Source organism: Onychostruthus taczanowskii, unplaced genomic scaffold (assembly GCF_017590055.1).
Source record: "Onychostruthus taczanowskii isolate IOZ18803 unplaced genomic scaffold, ASM1759005v1 scaffold34, whole genome shotgun sequence".
NCBI classification, from domain to species: Eukaryota; Metazoa; Chordata; class Aves; order Passeriformes; family Passeridae; genus Onychostruthus; species Onychostruthus taczanowskii.
In genome coordinates this window covers 922601-940826 of record NW_024500794.1, presented here as the reverse complement: position 1 = coordinate 940826, position 18226 = coordinate 922601, and the positions used below count along the sequence as shown (strand labels likewise).

Genomic DNA, 18226 nt, shown 5'->3' with positions numbered 1-18226 from the left:
AAAGTGCCAAAGAGAGGTTGAGCTCTCCTTCTGTTCTTTTTTCCTCCAAGCACCACCCTACCACAGTATGTCTGCTTGCCTCTGAAGATGTGAGTAGGAGGTTAGAGCTGGTAGATGCTGCTATCCTAACTCTTCTAGCTGCCTCTTGGCTCATCTGCTACTTAAAAATGGATTTCTAAACAAAGGAAGGAGCAAGTAGAGAGCCTGTAGCTTTCCCATTTAGTTTCAAGTTGTGAATTTGAAGCAAATTACTTCATGCCCTTCTCTTATACCTCAGAATCTCCTTGACTGCCTTTTCACACCCACTTACTCAGTGATTATGAGTTTTCATAAGCTTTCTCACCCTGAGCTGTAAGAGGACATTCAGGTCATGAGTCACTTTCTTACACAAATGCAAGGGCTAGAAATTACTCCTTCGATTTACAATGACATTCTTAAGTAGACTCAAGAAACAAGGGTCTGTGGTTTTCAGGGAAAAAATAAAAAAACCACAAACTATCCCAAGACTTCAAAGCTACAACTCATGCCAGCACTGCTCAGGGACTGACTTCACAAGAGACAGTTTAAAACTGGTTCTGTTAAACTGCTGCCTTGTCCCCAGCTGAGCTCTGCCATTTGAGTGAGCGATGATCCTCAGCCAGATTTCCTTGACAGATGCACTCAGGTTGTTGAACCCTCAGCAACATTGTTGTAGTAGCTCCAGCTAGGACTGGGACAGGAAAGAGCAGGAAGATGAGCGGAAAAGGTTCATTTCCTAAACACAGAAATCCACATTCCAGGTGTCTTTCAAAAGTCAATTATCAGCAATATGTCCCATTTCATGACCACTTCTCCAGGCAGTCATTTGAGAACTGTCCTTCTCTTCTGTCAGCAGCTCTTCTCCTTCACTTTGCTTGTCATCTTAGCCAAGAGTATAGAGAACACAGCCACCAGAAGCATTGAGGGACACAGAACTCAGAGCCATCCCCTAGACAGCCTTTTTTGCACCTTCTTCGTGCAGAGAACAGGGCTGCTCAAGCCTCTTGGATTCAGATCCTCCTCCCATTCAGAAGCAGACAAGCACATGGTAAGAAACTAAGGCCTTTCAAGGGCCTTCCAATTCCCAGCAGCAGCATTTTCCTTGCTCCTTTTATGCATACCTCACTCCAGCTCTGACCAGCCCAGAGTTTTCAAGGCTCCTCTCTCATTCAGCAGTGGGCTACTCCACTCCCCAGCTGATGCCTTTCACAGCTGGACCAGAGGGAAGACCTGTCAAAAAAGGCAAACGGATCCTGTTCCTTCTCTTCAGCAGCAGGAGAAGGACATATGAAATATTTCTGGTGGGAACACATGATAGTAGTTCAGGGGAGCTGGCCACATCAAGATGCAGGTGCCTTTATGTCCTGTCCCCTCCCCATCCACAAAAATAGCCAAATGGGGATGGAAGTGAAAAGGAGGCCAATGCAGCAGCTGAACTGATTTTAAACACAGTGAATTTTCCAGCTTCTGCAGCTGCATTAACTGCACCCTGGCAAGGTCTTCTTCAGCTTTTCTGCTAGGGTCTGCTAAAGCAGAATTTGCTGCATTTTGTAAGAACTGTAAGTAGAAATTACTTAAAACACAGCTTGTGACAGATTGTGGGTCTTTGACAATTTGCTCTCACCTAGAGCAGAAATGCTAAAGAAATATTTTCCAAGATTCCTTAGCAAATATATAACTGGTGAAGACTGTAGAATTGGGTCATCACATACCATCCTCTCCTAAAAGCAAACCTCCTTATCCAAACTTATCAGAAGGTCCATGGTGATTATCACTTTTTCCTGCTCTTTGAGCTATAGCTCAGATGGATTCAAAGATTTAAGTCAGCTCAACTCAGAATGTTTTGCTCAGAAAAATGTTTTTCACATAAAATTTACTGACGTTTTCACACTGGCCCTAACCTTCCATGTCAATCCAGAGTACTAAAAAGGAATAACTTGTGATTTGAATAACTGAGCTTACAATAGCATCTTGATACTGGGTACTCCTCAGTAAACAACTGAGAAGATAAGCATTAAGTACAAGCATTTTGAACATTTTGAAATGGATTCATTCTTTCACACATTTGATCTACAAGAATCATTTAATTAGCTCTTTGTCATGTAAAGGTTTTTATTTTGAAGAGCTGTTTTACAGTGAAATCCTGGAGTAGAATTCATTCCAAATTAAGACAAATATAGCAAAAAGAACAGAAATAAGATAGCACAACAAATGTGGCTGAAGCCACATGTTCTCTTCAGTGTATATATTTTTGGAACATTCATTCCTTCAAATCAAGACAAATTTGGGTAATTTCTTCATTCTGCATTTTTTCAAATGTAGGCCCAGATGACTGGGCAAACATAAAAGGATTCCAGTCAAGAATTGCTTTGGAGTTCTTTTCAAACTGAAAGACGCTAACTGCAGTTGGAAAGAATACCTTCAACTTTTGCAATTACAAGAAACCCTGTATTTTTTCTGGTTTGTCACACTTGAAAGCATATTGTGTGCAAACCTGTGCAGTTAGTCTGTTTGTAAGGATTCTTCTTCCCAAAAAGAGACAAATAAAACCTTAATAGAAAGACAATGATATTTCAAGTTCATAGCAACATTTTTGCTCAGCTAATACAAAGGATCTTCATCCTTTTAAATACTGGCATTTTTCTTCTTAATAAACAGCACTCAACTGTAAACAAAAACCTCTCAATGAACAACATACCAATCGATCTCAGAGCAATACTTTAATGAGTTTTTAATGTACTGATAAAATATCTGTACTTAGTAACATATTGTGTCTCAGCTAATACACTGAAAACACGATCTGCCTCTTTCCCTCACACTGAGAGGGGGACCTTCTTTTAAAACGTCACACCATCATTATCTAATATTCCAAAGATAGTTTCATTCCAAATGATCTTGTTGGTATCAGCGATCCATGAGCTCACTGCTGACACAATCTCCCATACAAGAAGCAGGACAGCACTAAACCACAGCACAGGCAGGAGGTCACACACAGCCTTGCTGAAATGCCACTGGATCTCAGCCCCAGAGAGCAGGGAGGGTCTGCAGAGCTCTGGTGATATGTTCTCTCTAAGTGAAACTGTTTCTTTACAGTTTATTTGTCTCTGGGGAGACAAATAAACAGTTTTTTACTGCAAACAGCTCCTCAAGGCATAGGCCACAAGATTCCCCCTCCTCAGTGACAGGTGAGGTGCTGAGATGGATCTGGCTGTTCTTTCTCTTCAGGACTAATTTTTGAGACGGTTGTAGGTACCAGGGATACAATGCATTCCCACAGCTCATCTTCATTTGTCATCCCCAGATCTACCTAATATTTGTAAATAACTTCCTCCACAGCAAGCCAATTTCCACATGAACGGCAGTGGTTCCCAAGAATACGGTTATGGCCACAGACTGCAGGTTACCAACACATGCCACTTCCTTTTGTTTACAAGGAAAGTTTGGTTCAGTGAGCAATAGCATGTTTCCCACAACAACTGACAGCCCCCTAAAGATAACATTAATAATGAAGTCTGTTCTAATGAAAGTCTACCTGCTCTCTAGAGCAAACTTAAGATGTGTAAATTATTTTTAAGCAGATGGCTTTAAGTAGTTAACAGCAGCTTAATGAGGCAAATTAAAAACAGTTCATGATTCGCTAAACCCTCTCTGCTTTGTGCCTTAATTGTTCAATTGTTATTTCTTGGCAAGGAGCAAGAATAAATAAAGAAGCCAGGCATTGTATAAAAGGCAGCACCTCATGCCAGAACTGATGCTGCAGTCCCAACACCTGAGGGTGAGGTTTCCTGCTAGCCAGGAGCAGAGGGGAGCGAGCCACCGGCCCTCCCTGACCCCAGGGCCCATCCACCCTCGGCAGAAAGCTTCTGCATGACTTCCTGCACACAGAATAAAAAAGATGAAATACAATACTGAGCAGAGGTATGTTTATCATGCACAGGCTGCCCTGCTGGAAAGCAAGACAGTGAGATAACATTGGAGCAGTGCAGAAGCACAAACAGGTGGAGATGAGGATCAACTATGGCCACAGTATTTTTAATTCACAAGTTGTAACTACAACACTGATTCAATATTTTAAACTAGAGACACAGAGAGAACAACCAAGCAAAAAAATTACTAATTTGGCTATTTATAAACTGAAATCTCAGAACTGTAATCGTCACTTTTGACTTTAAAATAAAGCAAAACTCACTAAAACCTGTGCTATACTCAGTAGACTGGAAATGCCAAGACAAACAAACCACTGATTCATTTCAACCAAGAGCAGTAGCACAGAATTACTTTGCAACAAAAGAAGGAAGCAATAAAAAGGGAGGCTGATCTTCCTCAAGGATCACAAACTGGCAAAGTGCTATTGTAATATGTCAGAGAAAGAGTTCAAGAGTGGAAAAGTTAAGTGACCAGGAGGGGGTAGCAAAGTGATTAATAAGCTAACAGTGACTTTCATTAAGAAACCCACATACCCCACCACCATTAGTTGTTCTGGTCTGTACCAACTGGCCTTAGACTGCAGGAGCCCTCTTTCTCTGTGCAGGAAACTTGCAAAGAATTGTTTTTCTGTTTGTCTTCAGGCTGGCTCTGATTACATTTCAGTTCAATCTTTACTTCATGTAGTTGGACTTAGTGCTCCTCAGCTGCTCTAAATAGGTGCAAGCTCCCCTTTTAATCCTTTAATCCAGAAAGCTGAGGCCCTGGAAATTGCAGCTGCTGCAATTCACTGCAGAAATTCAACCTAAGGATGTCATAAGCCATAGTGGTTGGCTTAAAAGTGCAAGCACTTGTAAATTAACTGCAGCAAAGGCAGCCTTGGTAAAAGGAGGTGGAGGTGCAATTTTAGCATATAAACTATGTACCACTAAGGAACACATTACCAGCATGAGAATTTTTCTGAAAACATGCAGGATCTCATATAACAGAACCACATTTGAAAAATGTAAGTTAATCATTCATCAGCTGGGAGGTAGCTGAACAGACACTGCTTCCCATTCTACTGTCTGGTGCCACAACAGGATCCAGCAACATGGAACATGCGGCTGACCTCCTCTGGACCTGCGGGTGCGTGAGCACGCCTGCTCAGCACACACAGCTCTGGAGAATGGAGCAGCTGAACTCTAAATACTCCAGATGGAGAAACTAGATGTCAATATTATAACAAGGCCTGGAAAAATATGGATGGTTCTTGAGTTCCTTAACTGTACTCTTTGAAAAAACAAACTTGAATCTGAGTAGAATCACGTTCCATTTCTAGTTTCATTTAGAGATGACTAAAGCATTTTTGTCAAAGTTGTTTAAAGAAACCCCAAGAGAACAGCTTGAGGCAGACAGAATATTCCAGTTGGAAGAATTAAAGTCTGGCAGCTACAAGGAACTGAAGCCACAATCACTTAATGGAAAGTATTAACAATCTTAATTATAAGTACTACCAGTTTCTCATATAATAAAATTAAGCAAAATTACTTCCTAGATCTGTAGGGACTATCAAACTAAAGATTAAAAACAGTTAAACTTGCACAATTCAAGTGTGTCCAAAGACAATAGAAATACTTTGAAACAGACCAGCAAGTATAACGAGCCAACTAATACACATATTTAGGTAACTAATGTTCTTAGAATCAAAACACTTCTTCAGACTGAATGTAATTTATGATTCTGTAATGTCAAAGGAGTATCCTAATTTGGTATCTTACAACAGACTGTACTTTCACTCTCAGGAATTCACAGCTGGAACAAATGTTTTCTTATTTTTATTCAAACTTTCCTGAAACATCAAAACATTCCAGCTATTATTTATAATTCTGGAAAGATTTAGGTCATCTCTCAGAAGACATGTTCAAGAATTAAACACCAATCAACTAAATACATCAAGTCCACATGCTAAAATTAGAAACATATTAAATCCTTGTGTCGGTGTGTTTACTGAGAAGCCTTTATCACCTGAAGTTGTCTTTTCAAGGTTATTACATTCACCCTCAGAGCCACCCAAATGAAACACGCCTGCCTCTCAGCCAAGTTTGGAGTCACTGTAAATCCCAACTGTGTGGGCAGCTTTAATAAAGCCCCTGTGATTTGCAGGTAAGCACCCAAAACCCAAAGAGTCCCTTTTGAAAAAGACTTCATATATAGGGGGATGGACAAGTTCTTAAGGTCATTACACCCTTTAGTTTATTCACCTCAATCTTCCTTGAAGATCTCAATTCTCCTCTTGAAGATTATAAACAAGAACATGGGAAAGGGTAACCTTTATTAGATTAAATCTAGTTCAACACTCATCTGCACCAAATCAGCTGGCAAAACCACTGTCAAAAACTTCACCCTTCAAGCTGTATCAAGACATGACATGACAGTTTATATCTATACATATCTATCTATCTATCTATCTATCTATCTATCTATCTATCTATCTATCTATTTCCCAGCTCCCAATAAGGAAGCTGACAGTCAAAAGTGATTTCCCTGTTATTGACATACTTTTGGATTATACCACATGCAATATAAATCCAGGCTACTCTGACTGTTTCTTCCTCCTAAACTTCAGTCTATTATTTCAGCTCTTATTTTTCTCATGTCAGATGCTTCAAATGGCACACACAGCCACCTGAAGCTTTGATCACTCTGTAAGTGCTGGGAAATTGTATTGATTTTAAGACTTTTTCAGACCATGCTCTGTGACAGAGACTGAGCTACCACACCACATGTAGACTGCATTCATCACCACCCCTCTCTTACTTGACTATATATGTCATATGGGATCATTTCTGCAAGATCACACAGATCTTCAAGTCGAGACGGTATTTTAGCTTGCTGCTACAAGGACAGTCCAACTCCCAGTAGAACTTCAGGAATAAAAGAAGCCATTAGTAAGATACATTCAATATTCACTGAACAGAACTACAGACCCTCTCTTCTCGATGTCCCCAAACTGAAAATGTTTCTCACGTGACCATCAGCAGGTACATCTCCACACAGAACTCAGAATATGAAGTCTCACATACTGAAGACATACTCAAAAGAAACAGAAGTCAGATGTGACAACAGAAGTCATCTGAATTTACCAATCATCTAGAGAGCATTGATAGAAACACTTAAGTGCACAGCTTCCAACACATTACAGAGAAGGAATAAAATAAAATCAAGAAAGTTTAATAAGGCTGTAACAAGTTTGTAAGTGGATTTTGATAGGCTTCCCTTTCATAAGAAACTACTAAGTCAAGAATGATTCAAAAATGCAGCTTTAGGCATAAAATTATCAAAGAAATAATGAGATTCCATAGGAAATCAAACTCTAAAAACTCAGTGATGTCAAAGGATAGCTTTCTACTCCCAAATGATTTCAAGTTAATGTCTTCAAAGCCATCAGTGTAAGCTCTCAAAAATATCAGGAGGTACCCTAAACATGCCAGACTTCATAAATATAGAAGAATTTACTGAATTCACAGTAAATTACAAAGATGAGAAAAACAAATGGAGAAGCTGTGGGACAAATCATAAATTCTAGATATTGACGCACTCCCCACCGAGATCATGCTCTAGAAGCATAGCTTGGTAGTACAGCAAAATGAAATATTCATCTCTTTGCCTAGCAATGTATGCAAGCATTCTCATAAACCAAAGTTACACCATATCCAAACCCTCTCTTTAGGAATTATTTATAGACACTCCTTTTCAAATGCATAATTCATATTCATGTTTAACCTTCCAATAACACCAGAATCTTTAACACACTAAACAAAGGTTTTATTTGTTCACCTTTTTCAGCATCTTGCTCAGCAGACCAGCAAAGCATCTTAACCTTGTAGTCTTATAAAAGCATATTTCCTGTAATGCACAGTTCTGTTGTATTTCATTAAAATAAAATTTTAACAGATTATCTTGCTCTTGGCTTCTAATGAATAAACAAATTTGAATGCAACTTTTTCTTGGAAGACAGCTAATTACATTTGTACAAGGTTGTAAAGCAAAAGTACAAGGGGAATTCCCCAGCAGAGATTACACAGATTATCTTCTATTCAAAACACATGCATGTTCCTAAGGACAGAACAACACAAAGTAAATTGGAGAGTAAAATTAAGGACACCTGCCAAGATAGCAAAAGAAATTAAACTGCAAAAAACCACCCCCACCTCCTCATATGCAACAGCATACCTACTACTGGAAGTCTAGAAATAATGCAGTAATTTTATTTGCTCATAATGTAATAAACTGAAAGCAGATTTCAAATAGAAAAACCTCTGTAAATAAATACTTACAGCAATGTTCAAACTAACTATCACATAAATCACATATCTCCAGTTCTATAAATGATGTTCCAAACACGAATTTAAAAATAAATTTACTTCCTAATCAAATAAATGTGCAAAAATGCAGTCAGGTTGGGAACTACTCTACAGGTACTTTTACAGTATGCGATTATTTTACTTCTGTACCATTTCTATTTAAGAGATAGAAAATCTTTTCCTTATGCTGAAGGGGAAAAATAATCACCTGCAAGTTAAAGTATTAGAAATTATTATTCACAAGTCCAAATAGAAAGTAGTTATCTGATGAGTTTCAGAAAATACTTTGGAATATACAAGGCTGACTTGACCCAATTCCTTTTGCTTCCTTTTAGGTTATGGATGTTTTGCCAGAACTTGACATTACCTTTCACAGTTTTATTTTTCCTAATTCATGGCATTGCTAGTTTCTTTAAAGAATGTACAGGTATTAATAGACATAATTTAAGATACTTCTTGTGCTAAGCCAGGCATGTAGTAAATAGGTAAGGATAGGAGAGAGAATGTATAATATCTTCACAGTTAAAGAAGATTATGAACAGGTTCAGCTGCCAAAGACAGGTCTTCCACAACTAGCATCTCTGCACTATCTCTAACCACACTATCAGCCTGTTAATTTATGCTACAATTATATTTTTATCTGAAATATTTATCTGCAGTATTTCTTTAATCTTTTCAAGGACTATTTCGTTCTTCAATATTATTCACTTCACCTTGCCATCTGCAAGGGTTTTCATCTCCCAGAGGCAGGTGTAAAGATTGAAAGGGTTTCTTGCTTAATTTTAAAAATGGAAGGCCCAATAACTGATAAATAAATCAGGATCTGTATTTCTATCTCTGTAGCACCCTTGAAAGTTTGCATTTTAGAGAGCCACTCTCCCTATGGATCAGATAGAGCTCACACTGTCAGGGCAATACCCTTCAGCTGACATGCTGATTTTTCTCAGCGTTCGCATTCTCACAAGGGAACAGGCAGAGTGTGACAGCACCTTCTTCATCAAAAGGGGTCTGCAGGTCACAGGGGCTGCCAGAGCTGGGTGGCAGAGCTCAGAGGTTGATACTAGGACCCACAGCCCTAGGTTTATGTGTCAGCAACTGAAAACACCTGTGTTTGTTTGTTTTTCCCAGTGAATTCAATCCTGAGTGCATGTGTAGTTCATTAGCAAACTCCCAGCTGGACAGCAGGAGACCCACATCTGAAAAGACCCCAGCTCTGTGCTGATGGCTGTACAGGTCCAGGGTGCAAGCACAGGTATCGGACTGAGAGCCTCTCTAATATTTGAAGGGTCCATGAGCAGGAGGATCCCTGGAAAGGGTGCAAGCCTATGCATCTATCTGACAGTGAACATAAGGAGGAGGATCAAAACCTGGCTAGCTGTGGGTGTGTTGCAGGTGAGTTGTGGCAGGATTACACGGGGGTGCTGCAAAGGCAGGGCTGTTGGTGGCTCTCTGTGTGGGCAGCTGCATCAGTGTCCTCTTAATGCACCTCTGGAATATGTGCTGGCTGCAAATGGGAACTTCAGCAGTCACATCCATCAGACAGGGATGGAGACACTTGGACCTGGATGGCCTTCAAGAGCTGGGACGGAGGAATCCCCAGGTCTTGGAGTCTACTAAATACAGTGGTTTTCTTACCATCTTTAACCATGTTATATACATTAACATCAAATTTATTTTCACTGTTCCTTTAAATTCTGAAAAATAAATATAGACAGATGGTGGTGTGCATTTGATACCATATCATATCACAAATGAAAACAGAGAGGATGCATTGCTCATGGTTTGTCTATTACCTGCAAGAGTTTAAAGGAAGCCTTTTGCTTAATTACTTTGCTCAGCCCAAGGGCATTAGCCTCAAACCAGCTGTACAGACAGGCATAAAAAACGTGGAATATTCACCCAGTATTTCTACTGTACTTAATGACAGTAATTTAATGGTTTGTTTCCAGTGTTTGAAAATTGCACCATTTTAAAAGAAGGGTAAATCTAACACAAATAAATTAAATATACAGATGCCTCTTCCAAGTAGCATTTTAAAATTAAAAGTACTCGGTTTAATTTGAGCAGTTATTGTTGAAAATTAAAGACCACCTGAAGAAAATGCAATATGCACATCCATAAAGATACTTGCTTAAGTCTATTTCAAGGCCAGTGCAAAGTACAACCAGCTGGGAGATAGAGGATGTAAACTTCTCCCATTCAGCCACCCAGGTTGTGCCTCTACCTACTCTGTAGTAACAGGTGCAGGAAGCTGCAAGAAAGTAGTGTAACAGGCTAAATACCTGTGTGAATCTTCTTATTGTCTTTAAAGGACACCTACCACTTTGGCATGGAAGACACCAATTAAATTTAATGCATTTAATGCTCTTATCACTTGTGATCAATATCACACTGTCAATGAGTCCTTATAAAGATGATGACAGTCCCACACTGGGCTTTTAGACTGGACTACTTGCAAGTCTGAGTATGGGGCTTGTTTTCTGGAAGGAGACATGAATAAAGCAGCAGAGAATAGACTGCAGCCTGAATGTTCATCACATCAGCATTTGCTGGTGACAAATTTGGTGTCTGCTGCTACATTCCTAATAGCAATGCTCAGCTCATGCACTGTAAATTCACATGCTAGCTTACTTCACAGCAACTTGTTAATGTGCCCACATATCACTAAGGTGAAATAAACATATAAGATTAACACAGCATGACATTTCTACTTATTTTCTTGCATATGGAAGCCATATTTGGCCTAAACCCCAACTTTAGTTAAACTGACAACTCTCTTGGTAACCAATCCAGGTAACTCTATAGGAAATGAGATTTGAAGTTAAGAGTAATTAGAGTTCCCCTTCAATAACATTATTACTTGCCAGAGATGTTGGAACCAGAAGAAAGTAAGTAGTTTATTTTCAGTGTTGGAAAGCAAAAAGGAAGAATGACCAATTTACAGGAATGTGCAAACGGGACATGCGTGCCCTGACTTTGCAATAACATGCAGATTTGGCATTTCTTTTGTTATTGCACTTCGCGTTGGTATTCTCATCTAACATGTTTACAAATGCAAACTAAATTTTTTTTACATATTTTAATTTTTTAAGAAATCACTTTTCTTCAGTACCAATCAATTTCTGTAATTTTGAAATCCCAGCTTTTTAATAAACTTTCTGTTACATCTGCTTAGGAGGCTTCTCTAGAAAGCACTGTTACTGCTTTTGAAAATAATCTAAATTCAAAGTTCTGATGCTCACACTAATCCAACTGCTCAGCACATGTAAACGAAAAGCTAACAAAGTCAACTGAAGGTTAATGTGAGAGGCTAGAAAATCCTCCCTGACAGCTATTTTCCTTTCAGTCTTGCAGAAACTGAAACCCCAAAGCAGAAGTATTGTAAATAACTTGTTCCTACTGGACCATCACTTTAGCCTGTAAGTAAAAATGGAATCTGTCAACATTCCTGTAGGCATTATAGCTCTGCCTTCTAGCAAATGGCCCAGTGAACTGACAAATATTGAACTGAACCCATTCAAAAGACGTTTGTCACAACCCCCATGCTGCAATAATACCTGCACATTATAAGCTTAACCCCAAATATTTAGCTATCATTTTCCTCCTCCTGGGTATAATGAACCCCCTTGCTGCTACACAGCACTAAGTGTCCAGTTGCATTATAAAGCATTTGCATTGGAAAGGATGGGGATTTAGCAATAACCAGTAAGCCATTCACCCACCAGTTTTTAGGACTGGGGTTTACAGCATTCAAGTGGAAAGAAATTACGGGATGAAGCAGTAGTCCCTGCTCAGTCCTGGCTGCTGTGGCTTCAGACCCTGACTGCTGCTTCACTGAGGCAGGCAGTAAAAGAAAGAAGTAATCTGTCACCCTTCTTCAAGGGCTACGTCAAGTGCATTAAATGCAAATGAAAATTTATATTAATTAAATTGTAATCACTTCAAAGTTATGCCTATAGATTAATGCCACACTGACATAATGATTTGACTAATCTCTATAACTTGTTAAGAACCTGGAAGCAATGGTCACATCCCTCTTGATGAAATGAGTATTACTAATTGAGTGGTAAGTTACTTCACTAGTTATAACTGATCAGGCATTTTTAAGAGAAACATTGACTGGTTTGAATGAAAGCACACATCTCTGTAAGCTCCAGCAGACAAACAAGCGGAAAAGATGGTCTGCACATCTCAGGATAGTGTCCCCAGCACATCATTCCCAGAAGTGAAACTGCAGAACATGCTATTTATACTGAGATCAAAAGGCCTGCACTCTGATAAATCAAGTCTTAGCAGGAATGACTCACTGGACCCTGCACCCTCACATCAGACGGATGTCAACAAGGTTACAGCATATCACATACACCACTCCCCTTCTCCTAACCCAAGAAGAGCACAGACCACCTTTTGAGCATACATTTAAACAAGGCAAACCAGACAAGACACAGCAACATGGCCTACGATCTATGGAGGCTAAAACAGAAATGTTCTGAGGCACAGAAGAACCCTGTAACAACTGCTGATCCCACAAAGGCCTGAAAAACCTTTACAAAAGCCAGCTCATCACCATTCCTGAACCCTGGATATGCATAGAGGACTGGGGGACCAATGTACCTTTGGTTCAAACCCACAAAATCAGGGTGTGCCTATGCTCCCGGTGTAAACAGCTCTGAGAAGGTATCAAAATACTCTAACAAGTATTAAGGTAGAAGCTACCAAGAACTTTACACAAGGTTTTGTTTGCAAATAGAGATGGATCCAATTTACAGCCCTATGGGGCCACACCGAAGCCAAAGAAAATGATGCTTCCCTTTTCTCCCACAATCTTGCAACAGGAATTTCCTTTAAATATTCAAGTTTACCTATCAGCTTGTTGGAACAAAATTAAACAAAACAGCAATACTTCTAGAAGAGTACAATTTTTCTTCTATTCAAATAGTGTACATTTTTTCTTCAAAAAATAAATTAAAAGGCAAAGAAAAATATAACTGCTGAGAAAACTTGACCTAAATGAATTCTTCCACTATATATTTTGTCTAATACTAAGAATCAACTGGTAGTAATAGCATTAATTGGTCTGACTGCCAAGTTCCCATCATCACTGATGTTATTACTACTTTGAATAAAGGCACTCCACACTAGAATGAAGGGTACAGAAATAGAAAATAAACCCACCACTAGAAAGATGCTGTATTGCAGCTATATTCCATAGTTCTTCAACAGCGTATTTAGGTATGTATTTATGCTGATTTATTTTATTTATTTCACACCCCTGGTGACTTAGTTGGAATATTGCACAGATTAACAAAAAACCTAACTAGAATTGAACCAGAAAAAGTCTAAGCAGAAAAAAAATTGCTGAAATGAAGAAAGAAAGAAAAAAAGAACAGAAAGCAACACTAGAAAGGTCAGAGTGAAGTTACTTGTATCTAGGCAAATAAAGTGTTCTGAAATAATTCTCAGAAACTATGTGCAAAAAGTACTTTGTAGAAGATAAGATGCATCAAACTAAAGGTCACAGCAAAGATGAAAAGGGCAGCTTTCCTAGAAGCTGGAAAAAGAAAAGTTATGCTTTGATACTCTTTCCATTGTCTCAGTCTTTCCAGTACAAAGGTATATAACAAGCCAAATACAATGCTCTTTGAAATTACCTTCTGAGGGGAACATAAAAGCCTTGCCTGCCTGTAATACCAACCATGGGACTCAAGCCAGTAACACTGTAGGGGGCTCAGACACGAGGCCTCCAGTGAATTGGGATGTTGTGTGTGAAGGCATCATCCTTACTCGACTCACTCATGCATAGCAGAACACAACCTCTGCAAGGGAGAAAGAAAGAAAGAAATTCCTGCCTAAGCCCCAGCTACTCCATCCCATCTGTCCAGTGTTTCAGACCACGTGCTCCTTTACTGTAACTTCTTAAATTTTTGCGAGTAGATGCACCAAAGAGTGATCTACCAGGGCTACAGCCGAGACATTTTCTCATCATTCCATCCAGGTTTGTGAAAGGAAATGCAGAATTATGGATTCTTGCTATCTAGTCCCCACAGTATCAGTATTAGGTTTACAAATGCTGTTTGTCCTAGTTTCAGCTGGGACAGCATTAATTTTTTAGAGCAGCTGGGAGGGGGCATAGCCAGACCCTAATGTTGTTCAGTACCAAGTCAGGTCATTGCCAGAGGCAGGGAAAACAACTCCTCTCAGGAAAAGGGCATCCTTTCTCGTCAGGGAGAAGAAACTGGCTGGAAAGAACAGGACTTCTATGTAAACCATTTCTTTGTCTTATAGCTTTTGTGATTGATATTGTCACAGTTACTGTTCATTTTCTTATCTCACTGCTGTTTCTGGTAAATTGTTCTTATCTCTTCCAACAGGAGGCAGGCAGAGGGCGAGTGAGCAGCGGGTGTGGTTTTAGCAGAACTACTAAATTGGAGACTACCACCCTAAGCCATGACACTGTTGCACTGGGAAAATCCTAGAAATATTACCAGGACATCTGAACATGCATTCGGAACCTTATTTGCTCAAAAAAACCCCCCAAAAACCAAAAAAACCAAACCCCAACCATCAAATTGCAGAAAATAAATTTATGACTCATGATTAGCATAGAAAAATTAAAGGCTCTAAGAATTTGTATTTCTTTTTATCCTCAGAATATAAGTCTCAGTTTGTAATACTAAACTTGAGTCCCAAATGTATTATCTTGCAAAATCCATTTAATAGTAGTATGTTTGGCTCCACCAAACTTCTGCAAAGTTAAACTTTTCATTGTATGTTTATTTTTAGTGATGAGGAGTACTTTCTTTATTCCCAAGAGATACTAATTCTGTGCATTGTTATTACAAGAAAGCTGAAGAGGGACTTTTTACAAGGGCATGTAGTGACAGGACTAGGGGAGATGGACTCAAAGTGAAAGAGAGTAGGTTTAAATTAGATATTAGAAATTCTTTGCTGTGGGGGTGAGTTGCCCAGAGAAGCTGAGTATGCCCAAACCCTGGAAGTGTTCAAGGCCAGGTTAGAGGCTTTGAGCAAGATCATCCAGTGGAAGGTGCCCCTGCCCACAGCAGGGGGATTGGAACTAGATGATCTTTACTGCCCTTTCCAACCCAAGCCATTCCATGATTCTATGAAACAGCCTCCAAAGAATCCTGGTGATACGTCACATTAGACTACTTTTGATAAAACCAGCACAAGCAGATGGTTAGGAATTAAAAAAAAAAAACAATACAAAAATTTGTTTCAAATCAAAAATACAAAATTGTCTTTTGAATAAATAATGCCCGAGTATTTGTATTTGCATATTTTCCTATTTTTGAATATGTTGTCAAACTTAAATTTATCGGAAGAATTTGTCCCATCAATCCATTTGCCCATCTCAGATGGTGTCATGATTCACTCAAAGATATAAGATGCTTTGGATAGAATTCTGGCTTTAAAGATGGGATTAGACAAGTATTTCACAATGACTGCAATGACAGCTGTATTCATCTCCCTCACATACCAGATTCAAAGTCAAAAGCAGATTCTCAGTTTGCAAGCCAGAACATGTTCTGCTGGATATTTACAGCCAATCACTGAAATCCCCAAAACCTATCAATGATGTCAAACAGGACAGAAATAGATCATCTTGTGTGTTTTTCCTAAATAGACCTGCATTTATAAAGGAAAAAGAAATAAAACCTTGAAGAAAAAAATTCTCATTTATCACAGCCACTACCAAAGCACAAAACCACTCAACTTTTTTTGAAAGAACCACTTCAAGTAAGGAATCATGTTTGTGTCTCTCTCTTGATATTTTATCTCTCCTCTTAACTTGTCAGCAACAATGCCTGCTTTTTCTTTTCATTCCAAAGCTTTTTTTTTTACATCTATAAGGAGGTTCATCATGCCATTTCACATGCCACTAAGGAGATGAATTATATTTGTAGATGTCAGTGCCTAACACAATTTAACCACCACAAACATGCATTAATGCACGTCACCTTACAATAATCCACTTACCAGATGGTTTGCAGAACAAAACCAGGAACAGAATCAAAATGAGGAAATACTTTCAGAATTATTCTTTATTACTGAAGATTTTATTGACTGATAAACACAAGGATAGGAATCAGATTAAGTAGGAAGCTGTTTTCAGAAAGTACCCTAAAAAGTGAGCTCTGTGACTTCAGACAGAGACAGGCAAGGATTCATTTCAGATCTCAAGTTCAAGCAATCCTTCCGTGTTTTACGTTATCAAGCAATGTTGTTTGTGCCCTACAGAATAAACTTTCTGATCTCCAACTCAACAACAAAGTAAGAAGTAGACTTCTAATTAGGAATTAATAAAATAAGAATACTTACGCTGACCCCACCGGCCTGTTCTTGGATTCAAATAATTTGGATAAAGTCCATTAGGACGATCCATTTTTTGAAGTAACTTCCGAATGTGCATGACCTAAATTAAATCAAGAATCAGGTTCACCGCTAACAACATTCGTCTGCCCTCTGCACAAAGTTAAATTTAATCTTTTTTATTTTTCTTTCATTTTTAGTAGCAAATTTTATTAATCTGAACCACAAGCTTTCCTGAGGGCTTTCTTCAGATTTGTACGTTTTTGGTTTTAAAGGACTGCTCACATAAACATGCTTTAAAAAAAATCACAATTTTTAAATGTATTCTGAAACAAATAAGAAAACCTGTGTTATCATGTATTTCTACTTGAAAAATACATCTATTTGGTAACAGAAATACAAGCATGAAAATATTTACCTGCTACCAAGAATGGAAGTAGAATTTAATATAGAAAGTAATTCCTCTTTAATGAAATTTATGATAAGATGTGTGATAAAAATATTGGGTTTTGAGACTCACCTTGTTGTAATATACAGGATCCCCTGTCAAATAGCTGAGGTGGACAAATTCCATGTGCAGAGTACCAAACTCAGCAAGGATGCTGCTGCCAGCAGAAGCCCAGCCCCAGTTTCGACCAACACCACTGAATTCCAACAAATATGCATAAAGAAGGGAAGAAAACAACAGAAAATTCAGAATTACTGTGCACAGCACAACTACCACAGCCAATTAATCAAGCAACAACAATATTTTAACCCACACTTAAGATTAAAGGAGTTGTGATTTGATTGATCAGTTGGTTCACTGTTTGGGTCTTTTTGGAATAAAGATACCATAACATTATCAACAGAAAGTCCTATGCTTAAATAATATAATACCATGAAGTCACACAGATATGATGACTTAACACTGGGCTCAATCACAGTTGTTCTTTATTCACTGCATGTTCTTAAGAACAAGAATCAAGGTAAAACAAGTTTTGAAGGTGGCAGCGTTTGCTGCCTTGTCCTACTGATCTGCTGTGTTCCCTTCACTTGTGTGGGATGTGCTACCCTACCTTGTGTCTACATAGGAATACAGGATCACCTAAAGAATCAGCAGAAAGTGTCACATATCTCCTACCTTTTGCACTAGAAGTGATACCATTTTGCTAATCCTAACTCCTGAATTACCTCTGGCTTAATCTAATCTGGGTGTTTTTAGCACCTTTCAGGACTGGGTCTTCCAATTTACGTAGTTAACTACATATTTATGAAGATTACTTCTACCCCCTCTCATAAAAGATTTCAGTTATGAGTAAGTGTACGCAATCTAGATATACATCCCAATTCAGCTACTGTTTAAAGACATAGTGAAAATACAAAGAATGCTTTGCATCAAAAATACTCCCTCATAATCTGAGGAAAATCCTAGCACCGAGCAAGCAATACAACTTAAATTAGGCAAGGCAGTTGTCTTCCATGAGACAATGCAGACCATCTAAGTTCAGTCTGATCTGAACAGCCATCTAAAGGAGCCTCTCCATCTGCACAGACCACAGTTGACTTCAGCATGTCAGACTTTATACCCAAGCAAAAATGCAAAATGAAATAGTAACTTCAGAGTC

At 38.7% G+C, this 18226-nt stretch overlaps 1 protein-coding gene across 1 annotated transcript in view; it reads right to left on the bottom strand.

Moving 5' to 3' along the window:
* The window catches only part of MAN1A2 (mannosidase alpha class 1A member 2), a 135120-nt gene that overhangs the window by 28719 nt on the left and 88175 nt on the right, over window positions 1-18226 (bottom strand). Inside the window, exons 7-8 of the mRNA XM_041410892.1 lie at window positions 17140-17263; window positions 16629-16722 (exon numbers count right to left, since the gene is read on the bottom strand). Coding sequence (XP_041266826.1) covers window positions 16629-16722; window positions 17140-17263 — 218 coding nt within the window. The remainder of the gene's footprint in view (window positions 1-16628; window positions 16723-17139; window positions 17264-18226) is intronic.